Genomic DNA, 22,231 nt, shown 5'->3' with positions numbered 1-22,231 from the left:
GAATGTAGAAAATTATGACATTATTTTACTCTTTGACATTAAATGTCTAAGTATCCTTTTGCAGTAAGTCAACAGTTTCTACGAACTTTCCCACTTTCCCATAATTACTGCTTCACTCGAGGAGGAAGTCTCTACTGGAAAGGTGTGTTTTACTGCATTTCGGATTCCTTTCGCTTCCCAATACAAAGAGCAAATTTACTTCCCTTTTCCATAAGAAAAATTATAAATTCAGTAACTTGGTTGATTTTCCATACCCAGTTTCATCTGTGCTTTCTTCATCAATGGCTTCCTTAATAAGCTATTTTACTGGGTACTGTATCTGTGCTATTGAAAGGACTGATTCCAGTTATTTTCCGCAGAATGACCACTCTCTTCAAAGGCTTGAATATAATGTCATCCTCAACTGGTAAACAGGTGGAACTCTCAACTTAGAATCATAGACTTTTACAACAGCATGAGGCCATTCAACCCATTATGTTCGTACCAGCTCCCAAAAGAGCTACCCAGCTAATCCCACTCTCCAGCCCTTTCTCCATACTCCTCTATACAATCACTTTAAAATTGATTGTCACATGTACTGAAGTCCAGTGAAAAGCTTTGTTTACGAGCAGTACAGGTAGATCATAATAAGCAAGGATGTACAGATCAAAGAGACTTAGACAGAGGCATACAGATTAAATTGCACAGGGTGTGCATTAGGCAAGATCAGCGTTAGCACGGTTAGCATTATCTGAGGCTCGAGAGTCCATTCATGAGTCTAACAATGGCCAGAAAGAAGCTGTTCCTGAACCTGCTGGTGCCTGTGTTCAAGCTTCTGTATCTTCTGCCTGATGGAAGAGGTTGTAGGAGATTATTACCAGGGTGCCATTGGTCTTTGATGTTGTTGGCAGCCTTTCCATTGGCAGCGAGCCGTGTAAATGGAGTCCATGGATGGAAGATTGGCTCCCGTGATGGTATGGGCTGAACACACCATCTTCTGTAGTTTCCTATGGTCCTGGGCTGAGCAATTGCTGTACCAGGCTGTTACGTACCTGGACAGTATTCTTCCAATGGTGCATCTGTCGAAGTTGCTGAGGGTCCTAATGGACATGCCAAATATATCCAGCTCTCTTTTCAAATGTCTTATGTAATCTATCTCTGCCACTCTCCCAGACACTACATCCCAAATGCTAACAACTCTCTCAGTAAAGAAGTTTCTCCTCATCTCACTCTCAGCTCTCTTGCTGACAATCTTGAAATTGTGACCCCTAGTAACTGACATACTAACCAGTAGAAATAGAATATCCTTCTTTCCCCTGTCAAAATTGTTTATAATTTTAAACATCCTCTTCGTAGGGTATGTGGAACAATCCATCTTCCGCAACTACACTGGCCCCACCCCCCACCTTTTCCTCCACTACATCGATGACTGTATCGGCGCCGCCTCGTGCTCCCACGAGGAGGTTGAACAGTTCATCCACTTCACCAACACCTTCCACCCCGACCTCAAATTCACCTGGACAGTCTCAGATTCCTCCCTCCCCTTCCTCGACCTTTCTATTTCCATCTCAGGCGACCGAATCAACACGGACATCTACTACAAACCGACTGACTCCCACAGCTACCTGGACTACACCTCCTCCCATCCTGCCCCCTGTAAAAACGCCATCCCATTCTCCCAATTCCTTCGACTCCGCCGCATCTGCTCCCAGGAGGACCAGTTCCAAAAACGCACAACCCAGATGGCCTCCTTCTTCAAGGACCGCAATTTCCCCCCCGACGTGGTCGACAATGCCCTCCACCGCATCTCTTCCACTTCCCGCTCCTCCGCCCTTGAGCCCCGCCCCTCCAACCGCCACCAGGACAGAACCCCACTGGTCCTCACCTACCACCCCACCAATCTCCATGTACAGCGCATCATCCGCCGTCATTTCCGCTACCTCCAAACGGACCCCACCACCAAGGATATATTTCCCTCCCCTCCCCTATCAGCATTCCGTAAAGACCACTCCCTCCGTGACTCCCTCGTCAGATCCACACCCCCCACCAACCCAACCTCCACTCCCGGCACCTTCCCCTGCAACCGCAGGAGCTGCAAGACTTGCGCCCACACCTCCCCCCTCACCTCCCTCCAAGGCCCCAAAGGAAACTTCCATATCCGCCACAGATTCACCTGCACCTCCACACATATCATCTATTGCATCCTCTACACCCGATGTGGCCTCCTCTATATTGGGGAGACAGGCCAGCTCCTTGCGGAGCGTTTCAGAGAACACTTCTGGGACACCCGGACCAACCAACCCAACCACCCTGTAGCTCAACATTTCAATTCCCCCTCCCACTCCACCAAGGACATGCAGGTCTTTGGACTCCTCCATCGTCAGACCACAACAAAACGACGGTTGGAGGAAGAACGCCTCATCTTCCGGCTAGGAACCCTCCAACCACAAGGAATGAACTCAGATTTCACCAGTTTCCTCATTTCCCCTCCCCCCACCCTGTCTCAGTCAAATCCATCGAATTCAGCACCGCCTTCCTAACCTGCAATCTTCTTCCCGACCTCTCCGCCCCCACCCCAGTCTGACCTATCACCCTCACCTTGACCTCTTTTCACCTATCACATTCCCGACGCCCCTCCCCCAAGTCCCTCCTCCCTACCTTTTATCTTAGCCTGCTGGACAAACTTTCCTCATTCCTGAAGAAGGGCTTATGCCCGAAACGTCGATTCTCCTATTCCCTGGATGCTGCCTGACCTGCTGCGCTTTTCCAGCAACACATTTCCAGCTATAATTTTAAACACCCCAATAAGATCATCTCTTCCTCTTCTCTGCTCCAAATAACTTCCTTAACTTTGCCCTAATCCTTATTATTCAGAGTTCAGGTAGCAGTGTCAGCTAATATATGACACACACTGTAGATTGTATTCACTGTCTAATTGCATAATTGAAAGATTCTGTCATCAACACATTCATCAGTGTCTATACCACTTGTGACAATACAATGTCCTTATTGTGCATACCTCCATTTTCTTCTTCTGAATCCTCTGTTTCATGTTTAGTTTTGAATACGCTATGCTCATACTGTAATGATAAATTAAATCACATCTGAAACATTGAGTAACTACATCGTGGAGCCTGAGGATGGAGGTAGGATTCTAAATGAACATTGTGTGTTGGTGTTCACTGGTGAGATGGAGGAATCTAGAAATCAGGGAAAGGGCCTGTTGATACACTTAAAGAAGTTACCATAGATAGGTAGGAGGTCCTGAGTGGTCTGGTAGGTTTAAAAGGAGATAAACCTCTAGGCTGGATGAAATGTATCCCAGGCTGATGAATGAGGCAAGGAGGAAATAGTAGGGGCATTTGCAAAAATCTTCAATTTTTATCTGGCCTCTGGGGAGGTACTAGAGGACAGACAATATGGTCCTGTTACTCAAGAAGGGAGCAAGGGATAATCCAGGAAACTACAAAGCAATCAGTCTAACCTCTGTGGTGGGGAAACAGTTGGAGACAATTCTAAGCGACAGAATTATTCTGCATTTGGAGAGACAGGGATTCATCAGGAACAGTCAGAATGGTTTCGTTAAGGGAAGGCTGTGTCTGATCGAGTTGATTGAATTTTCCAACGAGGTGATCAGGTCTGTGGGTGGGGGTAATGCTATTGATGTAGTCTACTGGATTTCAGCAAGTCTTTTGATAAGGTCCCGTATGGGAGTCAGATAGCAAAGGTAAGAGCCTGCGGGATCCTTGGAAATTTGACTCCAGAATTGGGTGGTGTGGCAGGAGGCAGAGTGTGATGATTGAGGGGTGTTTTTCCAACTTGAAGTCTGTGACAAGTGGGTTCCTGCAGGAGGCAGTGTTGGGGCCCTTGCTGTTTGGCCCTATCTCCTTTTAATCTGAGCAGACCACTCAGAAGCTCTTGTTTGTCTATGCTAATTTCTTTAATTGTGTCACAGACTCTCTCCCTGCCACTCAGCCAATTATAAATAATTTAAACTTGAATGTTGGAGGTTTATCAGTCAGTTCACAGACAATGTAAGAATCAGTTGTTTACCAGTCTCTGTGGAGTTACTTCAGTGGCAACAAGACAAATAAAATGCTCCTGAAGAAATTTGCACGCAGCAGTCATCTGTGAGTTGGGATAAACATTTAGGCATCATTCCATTAGTTGGGAAGCTTGACTCGTTCAATTCTATAAAATCAGTTGTTCCCGCGGGAGCCTGTGCCCCACAACCTGAGCTGCCTCCGGAATTTTAGTTTTGTCCCTGTTAAGGACGTAAAAAAGCGGGCCCTGTATCGACTGCTGCTGCACACCATCCACCTCTTCTCCCTCATCCACCGCCCGGACACGCCTTGGCGTGCCTGGGCGATGGGGATCCCCAGTGGAGGGCTCTCTACGCGGGAGTCCTCCCCCTTTCTCTCGGGGATCTGGGGTGGAGGGTGCTGCATGCAGCGGTCCCCTGCAACCGCAGATTGCGGTGCTTCACGGACTCCCAGCCCAACTGCTTGTTCCGTGGCGCTGTGGAGTCCGTGGACCACGTGTATATTGGGTGTGGGCGTTTGCACTTCCTTTTTGATTTTCTCAAAAACCTCCTCCTCTGGTTTTGGTTGCATTTCAGTCCCACGCTCCTGATCTTCGGGCACCCAGTACGGAGGAGGGAGGGCAGGTCTGAAGACCTCCTCATGGGTCTGCTCCTGGGCCTGGCCAAAAACAGGTCCAGGCAGCGGGCCGTGGAGGGGGTCGTTAGGGCCGACTGCCTGCCCCTCTTCCGCGGTTACGTTAGGGCCCGGGTGTCCTTGGAGAAGGAGCACGCGGTCTCCACCGACACCCTGGAGTTGTTCAGGGAGAGGTGGGCGCCGCAGGGAGTGGAGTGCATTATTTCCCCCTCCAACTCTATTTTGATTTAATCCCTGCCCTCCCCTTCACTTTGATCACACAGCATTGCCCTTTGATGTGAAGGGCAGTGTTTGTCACTGGCCACTCAGGTGTTTCTTTTCTTCCTGGTGGTGGAAATTGGATAAAGATTCATGTATTTTGTGTCTTTCACTGTGTCTCACACCTGCACACACACAATATGGGTGTTGGGGAAAAAAAAGCACTACCGCAGTTAGGCGGTAGTGTGGGGGTAAAACAAAATTCAGTTGGATGGTAAATAGGAGGAGAGCCTTAGTTTACAGAAGGATATAGATAGGCTGGACAAATGTGCTGACCACTGGGAAATGAAATTCGATCCAGCTCACTGCGAGGTGATGCACTTGGGCAGGACCAACAAGGCGCGGGAATACCTGATGAACGGTAGGACCCTGGGAAGCACCAAGGGTCAGAGGGACCTTGGTGTGTTCGTACACTGCTCCCTTAAGGTGGGCAAAGTGGGTAAGAAGGCATATGGGATACTTGTTTAAACTAACCAAGGAAGAGTGTTGAAGAGCAGGGGAGGTCATGCTGAAACTGAATGAAATGTTGGTTTAGTCACAGCTGAGTATTGTGTGCAGTTCTGGTATCCCCACTGTAGGAGGGATATGATAACAGTAGAGAGGATGCAGAGGAGATTTACCAGGATGTTCCTAGGCTGGAGAGTTATGAAGGGAGATTGGACAGACTGGGGTTGGAGCAGAGGAGGTTGAGAGGGACATAATTGAGATGTACAAAATGATGAGGAGTACAGATGGGTAGACAGGAAGGAACATATCACCAAGGTGGAGGGATCCATGACCAGTGGGCATAGTTTTAAGGTGAGGATCCTGATGAACCTGCCAAATTTCTTGAGCTGCCTGAGGAAGAAGAGGCATTGTTGTGCCTTCTTGACCGTCACACCTACGTGGTTGATCCAGGCCAGATTGTCGGTTATTGTCACTTCAAGGAAGTTGATGGTCTCAATCCTGTCAATCTCCACCCCATCGATGTAGATGGAGCGTGTCCTGCTTTCTTTCTGAAGTCAATGATCAGTTCTTTAGTTTTGCCAACACGAAGGGAGAGGCTGTTCTTATTGTACCATGTCACTGAGCCTTAGACCTCCGTCTTGTATTCTGGAGCAATGTTGTTTGATATCTGTCCTAACATGGTCGTGTGGTCAGCAAACTTATAGATGACATTCGTTCAGAATTTGGCAAGCCAGCCGTGGGTGTACGGGGAGTACAGTAGGGGGCTGAGGGCACGGCCGTGGTTGTACGGGGAGTACAAAAGGGGGCTGAGGGACACAGCCGTGGGTGTACGGGGAGTACAGTAGGGGGCTGAGGGCACAGCTGTGGGTGCCTGGGGAGTACAGTAGGGGGCTGAGGGACAGAGCCGTGGGTGTACGGGGAGTACAGTAGGGGGCTGAGGGCACAGCTGTGGGTGCACGGGGAGTACAGAACGGGGCTGAGGGCACAGCTGAGGGTGTATAGGGAGTACAGTAGGGGGCTGAGGGCACAGCTGTGGGTTCACAGGGAGTACAGTGGGGGCTGATGACACAGCCGTGGGTGTACGGGGAGTACAGTAGGGGGCTGAGGGCAGAGCCGTGGGTGTACAGGGAGTACAGTAGTGGGGTGAGGGACACAGCTGTGGGTATTTAGGGAGTACAGTAGGGAGCTGAGGGACACAGCTGTGGGTGTACGGGGAGTACAGTAGGGGGCTGAGGGACACAGCCGTGGGTGTACGGGGAGTACAGTAGGGGACTGAGGGACACAGCCGTGGGTGTACGGGGAGTACAGTAGGGGGCTGATGACACAGCCGTGGGTGTACGGGGAGTACAGTAGGGGGCTGAGGGCAGAGCCGTGGGTGTACAGGGAGTACAGTAGTGGGGTGAGGGACACAGCTGTGGGTATTTAGGGAGTACAGTAGGGAGCTGAGGGACACAGCCGTGGGTGTACGGGGAGTACAGTAGGGGGCTGAGGGACACAGCCGTGGGTGTACGGGGAGTGCAGTAGGGGGCTGAGGGACACAGCCATGGGTGTACGAGGTGTACAGTAGTGGGCTGAGGGACACAGCCGTGGGTGTACGGGGAGTGCAGTAGGGGACTGAGGGACACAGCCCTGGGTGTATGGGGAGTACAGTAGGGGGCTGAGGGACACAGCCGTGGGTGTACGGGGAGTGCAGTAGGGGACTGAGGGACACAGCCGTGGGTGTACGGGGAGTACAGTAGGGGGCTGAGGGACACAGCCGTGGGTGTACGGGGAGTACAGTAGGGGGCTGAGGGACACAGCCGTGGGTATACGGGGAGTACAGTAGGGGACTAAGTACACAGCCTTGGGTTTACGGGGAGTACAGTAGAGGGCTGAGGGCACAGCCGTGGGTGTACGGGGAGTACAGTAGAGGGCTGAAGGACACAGCCGTGGGTGTACGGGGAGTGCAGTATGGGGCTGAGGGCACAGCCGTGGGTGTACATGGAGTACAGTAGGGGGCTGAGGGACACAGCTGTGGGTGTACATGGAGTACAGTAGGAGACTGAGAGCCCAGCCGCGGGTGTACGGGGAGTACAGTAGGGGGCTGAGGGACACAGCTGTGGCTGTACATGGAGTACAGTAGGAGACTGAGAGCCCAGCCGCGGGTGTACGGGGAGTACAGTAGAGAGCTGAGGGCACAGCCGTGGGTGTATGGGGAGTACAGTAGGGGAATAAGTACACAGCCGTGGGTGTACGGGGAGTACAGTAGGGGGCTGAGGGACACAGCCGTGGGTGTACGGGGAGTACAGTAGGGGGCTGAGGGACACAGCCGTGGGTATACGGGGAGTACAGTAGGGGACTAAGTACACAGCCTTGGGTTTACGGGGAGTACAGTAGAGGGCTGAGGGCACAGCCGTGGGTGTACGGGGAGTACAGTAGAGGGCTGAAGGACACAGCCGTGGGTGTACGGGGAGTGCAGTATGGGGCTGAGGGCACAGCCGTGGGTGTACATGGAGTACAGTAGGGGGCTGAGGGACACAGCTGTGGGTGTACATGGAGTACAGTAGGAGACTGAGAGCCCAGCCGCGGGTGTACGGGGAGTACAGTAGGGGGCTGAGGGACACAGCTGTGGCTGTACATGGAGTACAGTAGGAGACTGAGAGCCCAGCCGCGGGTGTACGGGGAGTACAGTAGAGAGCTGAGGGCACAGCCGTGTGTGTACGGGGAGTACAGTAGGGGGCTGAGGGACACAGCCGTGGGTGTACGGGGAGTACAGTAGGGGGCTGAGGGACACAGCCGTGTGTGTACGGGGAGTACAGTAGGGGGCTGAGGGCAGAGCCGTGGGTGTATGGGGAGTACAGTAGGGGGCTGAGGGACACAGCCGTGGGTGTACGGGGAGTACAGTAGGGGGCTGAGGGACACAGCCGTGGGTGTACGGGGAGTACAGTAGGGGGCTGAGGGCCACAGCCGTGGGTGTACGGGGAGTACAGTAGGGGGCTGAGGACTGCAGCCGTGGGTGTAAGTGGAGTACAGTAGGGGGCTGAGGGACACAGCCGTGGGTGTACGGAGAGTACAGTAGGGGCTGAGGGACACAGCTGTGGGTGTAAGTGGAGTACAGTAGGGGGCTGAGGACACAGCCGTGGGTGTAAGTGGAGTACATTAGGGGGCTGAGGGAACAGCCGTGGGTGTACGGGGAGTACAGTAGGGGGCTGAGGGAAACAGCCGTGGGTGTAAGTGGAGTACAGTAGAGGACTGAGGGCACAGCCGTGGGTGTAAGTGGAGTACAGTAGGGGGCTGAGGGCACAGCCGTGGGTGTACGGGGAGTACAGTAGGGGGCTGAGGGAAACAGCCGTGGGTGTACGGGGAGTACAGTAGGGGGCTGAGGGCACAGCCGTGGGTGTACGGGGAGTACAGTAGGGGGCTGAGGGACACAGCCGTGTGTGTACAGGGAGTACAGTAGGGGCTGAGGGACACCGCCGTGGGTGTGTAGGGAGTACAGTAGTGGGCTGAGGGCACGGCCGTGTTTGTGTAGGGAGTACAGTAGGGGGCAGAGAGACACAGCCGGGGGTGTACGGGGAGTACAGTAGGGGGCAGAGAGACACAGCCGGGGGTGTACGGGGAGTACAGTAGGGGGCTGAGGTACACAGCCATGGGTGTATGGAGAGTAGAGTAGGGGGCAGAGAGACACAGCCGGGGGTGTACGGGGAGTACAGTAGGGCCTGAGGGATACAGCCGTGGGTGTGTAGGGAGTACAGTAGGGGACTTAGGGCACGGCCGTGTGTGTACAGGGCTTTAATATCCCAAACAATAACACTAATTGCTGGAAAAGCTTAGCAGGTCTGGCAGCACTTGTGAGGAGAAAATCAGAGTTAATGTTTTGGTTCCGGTGACGTTTCCGCAGTCGAACCCAATTCTGTGATTCCACTTTATCAAACAGCTTTATAATGTGGATGACACGACAGACAATCCCCCATTCTCACTATTGTCTTCAAATTAGCTTGCATTTATGTAGCATGCAGTCATTGTGGTGATATAAACAGCATAGCAGCTAATTCATGCACAGCAATCTGACAACGACTGGATAGTTTGATGTTATTTCAGGATAAACTCTGGCAGCAACCTGGGTCAAATCACCCTTTCCCCACGTCCAGAATCACAAAGAGCATTTTAGAACCTCCTGAGCAGATGACTCCTTGGTTTCAACACCAACAATACGGCACTCCCTCAGCGCTGACCCTCCGACAGTACGGCACTCCCGCAGCACTGACCCTCCGAAAGTAAGGCACTCCCTCAGCACTGACCCTCCGACAGTATGGCACTCCCTCAGCACTGACCCTCCAAATGTGCGGCACTCCCTCAGCACTGACCCTCCAAATGTGCGGCACTCCCTCAGCACTGACCCTCCGACAGTACGGCACTCCCTCAGCACTGACCCTCTGACAGTGCGGCACTCCCTCAGCACTGACCCTCCGACAGTACGGCACTGCCTCAGCACTGACCCTCCGACAGTGCGGCACTCCCTCAGAACTGACCCTCCGACAGTATGGCACTCCTTCAGCACTTACCCTCCGACAGTGCGGCACTCCCTCAGCACTGACCCTCCAAATGTGCGACACTCCCTCAGCACTGACCCTCCGGCAGTGCGGCACTCCCTCAGCAGTGACCCTCTGACAGTGCGGCGCTCCCTCAGCGCTGACTCTCCGACAGTGCGGTGCTCCCTCAGCACTGACCCCCCCGACAGTGCCCACTCCCTCAGCACTGACCCTCTGACAGTGCCTACTCCCTCAGCTCTGACCCTCTGACAGCAACCTGGGTCAAATCACCCTTTCCCCACGTCCAGAATCACAAAGAGCATTTTAGAACCTCCTGAGCAGATGACTCCTTGGTTTCAACACCAACAATACGGCACTCCCTCAGCGCTGACCCTCCGACAGTACGGCACTCCCGCAGCACTGACCCTCCGAAAGTAAGGCACTCCCTCAGCACTGACCCTCCGACAGTATGGCACTCCCTCAGCACTGACCCTCCAAATGTGCGGCACTCCCTCAGCACTGACCCTCCAAATGTGCGGCACTCCCTCAGCACTGACCCTCCGACAGTACGGCACTCCCTCAGCACTGACCCTCTGACAGTGCGGCACTCCCTCAGCACTGACCCTCCGACAGTACGGCACTGCCTCAGCACTGACCCTCCGACAGTGCGGCACTCCCTCAGAACTGACCCTCCGACAGTATGGCACTCCTTCAGCACTTACCCTCCGACAGTGCGGCACTCCCTCAGCACTGACCCTCCAAATGTGTGGCACTCCCTCAGCACTGACCCTCCGGCAGTGCGGCACTCCCTCAGCAGTGACCCTCTGACAGTGCGGCGCTCCCTCAGCGCTGACTCTCCGACAGTGCGGTGCTCCCTCAGCACTGACCCCCCCGACAGTGCCCACTCCCTCAGCACTGACCCTCTGACAGTGCCTACTCCCTCAGCTCTGACCCTCTGACAGTGCGGCACTACCTCAGCACTGATCCTCTGGCAGTGCGGTACTCTCTCAGCACTGCCCTCCGACAGTGCGGTGCTCCCTCAGTACCAACTATGATTCTGTATCCAATTGATGAGTGGGAGGTGTAGCTTAACTGTTTGAGGTGAGACTGTAACAAGGTAGTCACGGCTGACACTAATTTGCAGAATATTTTCTAAACTCTATTTCTTTGTCTGTCATTCCTAAACATCCTTGTATCAGTAAACATTAAACATAATCCATGCCAAGGAGCTCCAAGCAATTTGCCAGTTCTGGAACTTTTGAACAACAGGGAGATGTTTGTGGTTCTGAATCCTGTCATTGCTCCTGACACTTTAATGAAGGTAGGAAATGGGTTTGTACATTCCTGAGTTGGACTATTTCACCGTGACATGCTGAACCCTGTCTCTCAGTGTAGCAGGGATTGTGAGGTAACCTTGTGAAGCAGAATCTGTCGTGCAGTGGTAATTGGGAACCACACATTGATTAAATGATCACAGTTAAAAATCACACAACACTAACTTTAGCTTGTACTTCTAAATAAACCTGTTGAACTATAACCAGGTGTTGTGAGATTTCTAACTTTGTCCACCCCAATTCAACACCAGCTCCTCCACATCATAAATGATCAGTGATAGCAGTAAATATCCTTCCCTGACATCTGTTGTCAGTCAATGGGAGAGTTCAAACGTTTACCTTGCATTACATCATGTACCACCTCCCACCCCCACTCTGGAGGCAGTGTCCACAGTTGCTGAGCTGCCGAATCATTTGCTGAAATTGGAGAACTCACCTGATTTGAAGCCAAGATAACATTGGCGTTGTTCCTCCACCGAAGACCCAGACAGTGAAGAAGACAATGAGAAGGGTGGTAGTGAACATCATTTGACGTGCATAGGTTGCAGTGTCTCGAATGGCCAATGCAAATGCCATTGCCCCCCTCAAACCTGGAAGACAGGGTCATTCACATCTTACAGCCTGACTGCATCCAAACACACAACATACTGCCTGTTGTTACAACAGCCAACATTTACACACCATCTTTCATGGAGTGAAATATTTCAAGCTACTTCTCAGGAGCAATTATCAAATGCAATCGGTCTTTGAGCCACATGAGGAGACATTAGGACAGGTGACCAAGCCCTTTGTAAAAAAGGGAGTGTTTAACGCACTGGGGCCACCACCAAGCCCATACTGGAGAGATGAGAGGAGCAGAGAGGATTTGTGAGGAAATTCCCAGTTGAAGGCCAAGGTAATGGAAGGCATGGCTCTTAATGGTGGAGCAATAGGAATTGGAAATATTCAAAAGGCCTGAATTACAGTACAGAAGGCGGCCACTCCACCACCGAGTCTGAACTAGCTCAAGGAAGAGCTACTCAGCTAGTCTGACTCTGGCCCTGTTGCCACAGTTCTCCAGATTGAAAGCTAGAACACAGAACAGTACAGCACAGGAACAGGCCCTTCAGCCCACTATGACAGTGCTGACCACAATACCATTCTAAACTAATCCCATCTGCCTGCACATGGACCATATCCCTCTATTTGCTGTCTATGCATCCTTCTGAATGCCTGGTAAACGTTGCTGTCAGATCTGCTTCTATCACATCCCCAGGCAACACATTCCAGGCACTTACTACTCTCTCAGCAAAAAACTTTCCTTGCATATCTGCTTTAAACTTTCCCCCGCTTAAACCTATGTTCCCATTTATACAATAAAAGACTCTGACTATGCACCTTATCAATGTAATTCATGAATTCTTACACTTCTAGCGAGTTTTGAGAAGATTTGTAGCTCAGGTTGATGTAGGTTTGCTCACTGAGCTGAAAGGTTTCTTTTCAGACATTTCGTCACCATACTAGGTAACATCTTCAGTGAGCCTCTGAATGAAGCACTGGTGGTGCAGCCCGCTTTCTATTTATATATTTGAGTTCCCTTGGGTTGATGATGTCATTTCCTGTGGTGATGTCATTTTCTGTTCTTTCCTTTCGGGTGTGGTAGATGTAATCCATGTCAATGTGTTTGTTGATAGAGTTTCGGTTAGAATGCCATGCGTGTCTTTGTTTGGCTTATCCTTGGACGGATGTGTTGTCCCAGTTGAAATGATGTCCTTCCTCACTCCCTGAGAAAAAGAACAGGAAATGACATCACCAAGCCAGGGAAACTCAAACATATAAATAGAAAGTGGGTTACACCACAGTGCTTCTTCTGGAGGCTCACTGAAGATGTTACCTAGTATGGTGACGAAATGTCTGAAAATGAACCTTCCAGCTCAGTGAGCAAACCTACATCCTTCATACACTTCTATCAGGTCAGCCCTCAGCCTCCAACTCATTCCTGAAACTTGTAGGCGTGGGATTACAGGAGATTGCAGAGATAGGGAGGGGGAAAGACCAGAAACGGATTTTAAAACTAGGATGAGAATTTTAACATGTACACCGCCATCCCCCATCACGAAGGACTCAAAGCACTCCGCTTCTTCCTTTCCCGCCGTACCACCCAGTACCCTTCCACCGACACCCTCCTTCGACTGACCGAACTGGTCCTCACCCTGAACAACTTTTCTTTCCAATCCTCCCACTTTCTCCAAACAAAAGGAGTAGCCATGGGCACCCGCATGGGCCCCAGCTATGCCCGCCTCTTCGTAGGGTATGTGGAACAATCCATCTTCCGCAACTACACTGGCCCCACCCCCCATCTTTTCCTTCGCTACATTGATGACTGTATCGGCGCTACCTCGTGCTCCCACGAGGAGGTTGAACAGTTCATCCACTACACTAACACCTTCCACCCCAACCTCAAATTCACCTGGACAGTCTCGGACTCCTCCCTCCCCTTCCTAGACCTTTCTGTTTCTATCTCAGGCGACCGAATCAACACGGACATCTACTACAAACCAACCGACTCCCACAGCTACCTGGACTACACCTCCTCCCATCCTGCCCCCTGTAAAAACGCCATCCCATTCTCCCAATTCCTTCGACTCCGCCGCATCTGCTCCCAGGAGGACCAGTTCAAAATACGTACAACACAGATGGCCTCCTTCTTCAAGGACCGCAATTTCCCCCCCGACATGGTCGACGGTGCCCTCCACCGCATCTCCTCCACTTCCCGCTCCTCCGCCCTTGAACCCCGCCCCTCCAACCGCCACCAGGACAGAACCCCACTGGTCCTCACCTACCACCCCACCAATCTCCATGTACAGCGCATCATCCGCCGTCACTTCCGCCACCTCCAAACAGACCCCAGCACCAAGGATATATTTCCCTCCCCTCCCCTATCAGTTTTCCATAGAGACCACTCCCTCCGCGACTCCCTTGTCAGATCCACACCCCCCACCGACCCAACTTCCACTCCCGGCACCTTCCCTTGCAACCGCAGGAGGTGCAACACTTGCGCCCACACCTCCCCCCTCACTTCTCTCCAAGGCCCCAAAGTAAACTTCCATATCCGCCACAGATTCACCTGCACCTCCACCCACATCATCTACTGCATCCGGTGTGGCCTCCTCTATATTGGGGAGACAGGCCGCCTACTTGCGGAGCGATTCAGAGAGCACCTCTGGGCCACCCGGACGAACCAACCCAACCAACCTGTAGCACAGCATTTCAACTCCCCCTCCCACTCCACCGAGGATATGCAGGTCATTGGACTCATCCACCGCCAAACCACAACAACCCGACGGTCGGAGGAGGAGCGTCTTATCTTCCGACTGGGAACCCTCCAACCGCAGGGGATGAACTTGGACTTCACCAGTTTCTTCATCCCCCCTCCCCCCACCTTGTCTCAGCCGGATCCCTCCAGCCCGGCACCGCCTTCCTGACCTGCAGTCTTCTTCTTGACCTCTCCGCCTCCATCCTACTCCGACCTATCACCATCACCTTGACCTCTTTCCACCTATCACATTTCCAACGCCCCTCCTCCAAGTCCCTCCTCCCTACCTTTTATCTTCTCCTGCTGAACACTCTCTGCTCATTCCTGAAGAAGGGCCTGTGCCCGAAACATCGAATCTCCTGTTCCCTGGATGCTGCCTGATCTGCTGTGCTGTTCCAGCAATAAAGTTTCAACTTTGATCTCCAGCATCTGCAGACCTCACTTTCTCCTCGAAAATTTTAACACAGAACATTACAGCGCAGTACAGGCCCTTCAGCCCTCGATGTTGCGCCGCCCTGTCATACTAATCTGAAGCCCATCCCACCTACACTATTTCATGTATGTCCATATGCCTGTCCAATGATGACTTAAATGCACTTAAACTTGGTGAATCTACTACCGTTGCAGGCAAAGCATTCCATACCCTTACTACTCTCTGAGTAAAGAAACTACCTCTGACATCTGTGTTATACCTATCTCCCCTCACTTTAGAGTTATGTCCCCTCGTGTTTGCCGTCCCCATACTTGGAAAAAGGCTCTCCCTGTCCACCCTATCTAACCCTCTGATTATCTTCTATGTCTCTATTAAGTCACCTCTCAACCTTCTTCTCTCTAACGAGAACAGCCTCAAGGCCCTCAGCCTTTCCTCGTAAGACATTCCTTCCATACCAGGCAACATCCTAGTAAATCTCCTCTGCACCCTTTCCAAAGCTTCCACATCCTCCTTATAATGCGGTGACCAGAACTGTACACAATACTCCAAATGCGGCCGCACCAGAGCTTTGTACAGCTGTAGCATAACCCCCTGGTTCCGGAACTCAATCCCTCTATTAATAAAGGCCAAAACACTGTATGCCTTCTTAACAACCCTGTCAATCTGGGTGGCAACTTTCAGGGATCTGTGTACATGGACACCGAGATCTCTCTGCTGATCGGCACTCCCAAGAATCCTACCATTAGCCCAGTACTTTGCATTCCGATTACTGCGTCCAAAGTGAATCACCTCACACTTGTCCACATTAAACTCCATTTGCCACCTCTCAGCCGAGCTCTGCATCCTATCTATGTCTCTCTGCAACATACTACATCCTTCGTCACTATCCACAACTCCACCGACCTTAGTGTCGTTCGTAAATTTACTAACCCACCCTTCTAAGCCCTCATCCAGGTCATTTATAAAAATGACGAACACCAGTGGACCCAACACTGACCCTTGTGGTATGCCGTTAGTAACTGGACACCAAGATGAACATGTTCCATCAACTACAACCCTCTGTTTCTTTCAGCAAGCCAATTACTAATCCAAACTGCTATGTCTCCCACAATCCCATTCCTTTGCATTTTGTATAATAGCCTACTGTGGGGAACCTTATCGAACGCCTTGCTGAAATCCATATACACCACGTCAACCGGTTTACTCTCATCCACATGTTTGGTCACTTTGTCAAAAAACTCAATAAGACTCGTTAGGCACAGCCTACCCTTCACAAAACCATGCTGACTGTCCCTGATCAGATTATTCTTTTCTAGATGGTTATACATCCTATCTCTTATAACCTTTTCCAACACTTTACCAACAACTGAAGTGAGACTCACTGGTCTGTAATTACCAGGGCTGTCTCTACTACCCTTTTTGAACAAGGGAACCACATTTGCTATCCTCCAGTCCTCAGGCACTATTCCTGTAGACAATGATGATTTGAAGATCAATGCCAAAGGCTCGGCAATCTCTTCCCTTGCTTCCCAGAGGATCCTAGGATAGATCCCATCCGGTCCAGGGGACTTGTCTATTTTCACACTCTGCTGGATTTCTAATACCTCTTCCTTGTATCAACCTCAATCTCTTCTAGTCTAGATGCAAGTATCTCTGTATCTTCCTCGCCAGCATTTACATTTTCTATAGTGAACACTGCCGAAAAATATTTACTTAGTGCTTCCCCTATCTCCTCTGACTCCATACACAACTTCCCACTACTATCCTTGATTGGCCCTAATTTAACTCTTGTCATTCTTTTATTCCTGACATACCTATGGAAATCCTTAGGGTTTACCCTGATCCTATCCGCCAACAACTTCTCATGTCTCCTCCTGGCTCTTCTGAGCTCTTTTTAGGTCTTTCCTGACTTCCTGGTAACCCTCTGGCGCCCTGAGTTTTCACATTTTGTCCTAACATAAACCTTCTTCTTCTTCTTCTTGAACAGGGATTCCACTTTCTTAGTAAACCACGGCTCACGCGTTCTATACTTCCTCTCTGCCTGACAGGTACATACTTATCTAGGACACACAGGAGCTTTTCCTTGAATAAGCTCCACATTTTTAATGTGCTCATCCCCTGCAGTTTCCTTCCCCATTCTACGCTTCCTAAATCTTTTCTAATTGCATCGTAATTTCCCTTCCCCCAGCTGTAAATCATGCTCGGTGAAGTACACCTATCCCTTTCCATCACTAAAGTAAACCTGACAGAATTGTGATCACTGTCTCCAAAGTGCTCACCTACTTCCAAATCTAACATCTGGCCAGGCTCGTTACCCAGTACGAAATCTAAAGTGGCTTCACCCCTTGTTGGCCTGTCTACATACTGTGTCAGGAAGCCCTCCTGCACACACTGGACAAAAAGTGACCCATCTATAGTACTCGTACTGTAGTGATCCCAGTCATGAAGACCTTACTGGACCAGGAGTCAAGTCTTCATCAGTGAACACATAGGGATGAGTGAACAAATATGAATAGTTTGTGAGATTCTATCTTAAACGAGCTCTGATGTAAAGGTACTGGTGTTGGACTGGGGTGGGCAAAGATAAAATCACACAACACCCGGATATAGTCCAACAGGTTCATTTGGAAGCACTAGCTTTCGGAGCGCTGCTCCCTTGTCAGGTAGCTAGTGGAGCAGGATCATAGGGCACAGAATGTATTGTAAAAGATCAGCCTCAAACAACTGATGCGATGTATCTAAATTGCTGTTAAGTCTTTAATCACTTCGAATGGGGTTGCAGGTTTCAATTCATTAATAGGTAAATCCCAGAACTTCTTTCAAGTCATAATCCCGAGATAACTTAGGCTTTATTAAAAAAAGGTGACATTTCAGCTCAGACACTGCATTAAAGGTATGAGGTTAGAGTCTGTCTGTGTCCCACCTTGAGTCTGACTGGTTCTATTTCCAAAGTAGGAATTTATAAAATGTCACATGGACTGACTGTGTACAGGTTGTGTGCTTTTTGAACAAAATGGAACGTGTCTGCAAATACAATTACACCCCATAGACTTGTATGTATGTGCACATGCATGTGATGCAGTGAGGGAGCAAGAGAGAGAGTGTGAGAGAGAGTGTGAGAGAGAGTGTGAGAGAGAGTGTGAGAGAGAGTGAGAGAGAGAGTGAGAGAGAGAGTGAGAGAGAGAGTGAGAGAGAGAGTGAGAGAGAGTGTGAGAGAAGGTGTGAGAGGTGTGAGAGAGAGTGTGAAAGAGAGTGTGAGAGAGAGTGAGAGAGAGTGTGAGAGAGAGTGTGAGAGAGAGAGTGTGAGAGAGAGAGAGTGTGAGAGAGAGAGTGTGAGAGAGAGAGTGTGAGAGAGAGAGTGTGAGAGAGAGAGTGTGAGAGAGAGAGTGTGAGAGAGAGAGTGTGAGAGAGAGAGTGTGAGAGAGAGAGTGTGAGAGAGAGTGTGAGTGAGAGAGAGAGAGAGAGAGAGAGATCACCTGTTGTGTCATATGAACCCAAGATCCTGGTTGAGGCCATCCCCATGGGTGCTGAACTTGGCTATCAGACTATCCCGAAGTCCGCCTTGGAGGATAGTCTGAGGCTGAATGCCCCTGACTGCTGAGGTGTTCCCCGACTGGGAGGGAACACCCTTGTCATAGTGTCTGCTTGGTCTTGCTAACGCACCATACCTCGGGCCATCCTTGCCTGCAGTAATGAGATCGACAATGTTGGCCGAGTCACATGAGTACCTGCCACGTACATGGTGGGAGGTGTCCACATGTGTAATGGAGGTATCTGTGTCGACACTCTGACACGTCTTGCAGTGGTTGCCATAACAGGGTTGTATGGCGTAGTGATCGGTGTTGTCCTGAGGCTGGACAGTTTGCTGTGAACAATAGTCTATTTAAAGTTTGGCAGTTATTTAATGGAGAGAAGTGGAGGCAAGGGGAAGGTCTTGGCGAGGTGCTCATCCTCATCGATAATGTGTTGCAGGCTGCGAAGAACATGGTGTAGTTTCTACGCTCCTAGGAAATACTGGACAACGAAGGGTACCCTATCCATTACATCCCGTGTCTGTCTCCTGTGTAGGTCATTATGGTTTCCTGCTGTGGCATAACGTAACTGGTGATCGATGAGTTGAGCATCGTACCGTTCTTATGAGAGCATCCTTCAGCATCTTCAGATGTCCGTTGTGTTCCTTCTCATCTGAACAGGTCCTGTGAATGCTTAGGGCTTGTCCGTACGGGATGGCTGCTTTAATATGTTTAGGGTGGAATCAAGAAGTGCAGCATCATGAGGTTATCTGTGGGTTTGCCGTAAAGTGAGGTATTGATGGAGATGCATGTGTTCGAGAATGAGAGAGATATTAAAGAGTCTGGTGAGATGAAACTTGTTGATATTACTGTATAGTTGTTTCAGTGACTCCTTACCATGGGTCCAGAGGAAGAAAATGTCCTCAATATACCTGGTGTATAGCATTGGTTGGAGATCCTGTGCAGAAAATAAGTTTTGTTTGAACCTGTACATGAAAATATTTGCATATTGGGGTGCAAATTTGGTCCACGTGGCTGTTCCGTGTGTCTGGATGAAGAACTGGTTACCAAGGTGAAAATGTTCTAGTCGAGGATGAAGTGGATGAGTTGTAGGACGGTGTTCGGAGATTGGCAGTTGTTGGTGTTGAGTACTGAGGCTGTTGTCGCGATGCTGTCATTGTGAGGGATGATGTAGAGTGCTGAAATGTCCATTGTGATGAGGAATGTTCCCGGTTTGATGGGTCCGTGGGTGCTGAGTTTCTGTAAGAAATACGTAGTGTTGCGACAGAAGCTGGGGGTCCCCTGAACAATGGGTTTCAAGATACCTTCAACATAGCCAGAGAGGCCCCAATGCCTGACACAATGGGATGACCCGGTGTCTTGTCTTTGTGTATCTTCGGAAGGCAGTAGAAGTCACCTACGCGAGAAGTATGTGGGATGAAGATGCGGAGGGTACTCTGAAGTTCTGGAATTTACTTATTAATGAATCAAAACCTGCAAACCATTCTAAAAGATGAAAGACTTAATAGTAATCTAGGTTAGTTCAAGTTACATGACAGAGATCTTTTGCTATAAATTGTGTCTTATGATCCTGCTCCACAGCTACCTGATGAAGGAGCAGCGCTCCGAAAGCTAGTGCTTCCAAATAAACCTGTTGGACTATAATCTGGTGTTCTGTGATTTTTAACTTTGTTCACTCTGGTCTGACACCAGCACCTCCACATCACATCAAGAATAGAAACTCTAGCCTGATTGGTCAACAGTTACACTGATAGTGTGGGAAGGATAGTGAGTGAGAATTGGACCAATGTTTGAGGGACTGGATGACTGTGAATGATTTGGAACTGACCTCAGCAGAGATTTAGGATAAAGAGGTAGATTTCATTCACTGTCAGAATTCACTGTAGCAATTACTGGCACACAGATACATATCAAACCTCCATGTAACTGAGACATAGAGAGGGAAACAGATCAGATTGCAAACGGTTCAGCCTCTAGAGTGAAAAGATTTCAAAAAGCTTTTAAAAAGTATGTCCTCTAGAGATGCAAGAAGGAAGGGTGGATTTCAGCTGAAATGATGTTCAGGCTGAAGCATTATAAACAGCACAGGACATGCAGATAGAAATTAGTCATTATTTGGAATCTTCACACAATCTATACTTACTTTTATATGTATTTCCATACATATTCATATTTATATTGGATACTTATGTCACAATTAATTACAGTTTAAGTGTTGGGTATTCTAAAAGGCATTAAGGTGGACACATCCCTGGGACCGGATGGGATCTATTCCAGGTTACTGAGGGAAGTGCGAGAGGAAATAGCTGGGGCCTTAACAGATATCTTTGCAGCATCCTTGAACACTGTTGAGGTCCTGGAGGCCTGGGGAATTGCTAATGTTGTCCCTTTGTTTAAGAAGGGTAGCAGGAATAATCCAGGTAATTATAGACCGGTGAACCTGACATCAGCGATGGGGAAGCTGCTAGAGAAGATACTGATAAGATCTATTTACATTTGGAAAAAAATAGGCTTTTCAGTGAGAGGCAACATGGTTTTGTGCAGGGAAGGTCATGTCTTACCAACTTAACAGAATCCTTTGAGAAATTGACAAAGTTGATTGATGAGGGAAGGGTTGTAGATGTCATATACATGTCTTTAGTCAGGCATTTGATAAGATTCCCCATGGTAGGCTGATGAAGAAGGTGAAGTCGCATGAGGTCCAGGGTGTACTAGCGAGATGGACAGAGAACTGGCTGAGCAACAGGAGACGAGAGTAATAATGGAAGGGAGTTTCTCAAAATGGAGACCTGTGACCAGTGGTGTTCCATAGGGATCCGTGTTGGGACCACTGTTGTTTGTGATATACATAAATGATTTGGAGGAAGATATAGGTGATCTGATTAACAAGTTTGCAGATGACACTAAGATTGGTGGAGTAACACATAGTGAAGAGGACTGTCAGAGAATACAGCAGAATATAGACAGATTGGAGAGTTGGGCAGAGAAATGGCAGATGCAGTTCAATCCGGGTAAACGCAAGGTGATACATTTTGGAAGATCCAATTCAAGAGCGATGGAAAAGTCCTGGGGAAAATTGATGTACAGAGATCTGGGCGTTCAGGTCCATTGTTCCCTGAATGTGGCAACGCAGGTCAATAGAGTGGCCAAGAAGGCATACGGCATACTTTCCTTCATCAGACAGGATACGGAGTACAAGAGTCGACAGGTTATGTTACAGAGGTAAAAACAATGACTGCAGATGCTGGAAACCTGATGAAGGGCCTTTGCCCGAAACGTCGATTTTGCTGCTCCTTGGATGCTGCCTGAACTGCTGTGCTCTTCCAGCACTCCTAATCCAGGTCACGTTACAGTTGTATAAGACTTTGGTTCAGCCATATTTGGAATACTGCACACAGTTTTGGTCGCCACATTACCAAAAGGATGTGGATGCTTTGGAGAGGGTGCAGAGGAGGTTCACCAGGATGTTAACTGGTATGGAGGGTGCTAGCTATGAGGAGATATTGAGTAGATTAGGATTATTTTCATTAGAAAGACAGAGGTTGAGGGGAGACCTGATTGAGGTCTACAAAATCATGAGAGATATAGACCAGGTGGATAGCAGGATGCTTTTTCCCCAGAATGGGGGACTCAATCACGAATTCAAGGTGAGAGGGGAAAGGTGTAAGGGAGTTATACATGGAAAGTTCTTTTCACAGAGGGTGGTGGTGCCTGGAATGCGTTGCTAGCGGAGGTGGTAAGGGTGGGAACGATAGCTTCAGTTAA

The 22,231-nt window shown here is 49.7% G+C and overlaps 1 protein-coding gene across 1 annotated transcript in view; it reads right to left on the bottom strand.

Moving 5' to 3' along the window:
- slc9a6a (solute carrier family 9 member A6a) overlaps positions 1-22,231 on the bottom strand; it is a 129,171-nt gene that overhangs the window by 16,628 nt on the left and 90,312 nt on the right. The window contains exon 11 of the mRNA XM_087992299.1: positions 11,642-11,795. Coding sequence (XP_087848425.1) covers positions 11,642-11,795 — 154 coding nt within the window. The remainder of the gene's footprint in view (positions 1-11,641; positions 11,796-22,231) is intronic.

The sequence above is a fragment of the Chiloscyllium plagiosum genome, unplaced genomic scaffold (assembly GCF_037043375.1).
Source record: "Chiloscyllium plagiosum isolate Xiang-an unplaced genomic scaffold, Cpla_swu_hap1 HiC_scaffold_11, whole genome shotgun sequence".
NCBI classification, from domain to species: domain Eukaryota; kingdom Metazoa; phylum Chordata; class Chondrichthyes; order Orectolobiformes; family Hemiscylliidae; genus Chiloscyllium; species Chiloscyllium plagiosum.
This window is presented reverse-complemented; position numbering and strand designations above follow the sequence as displayed.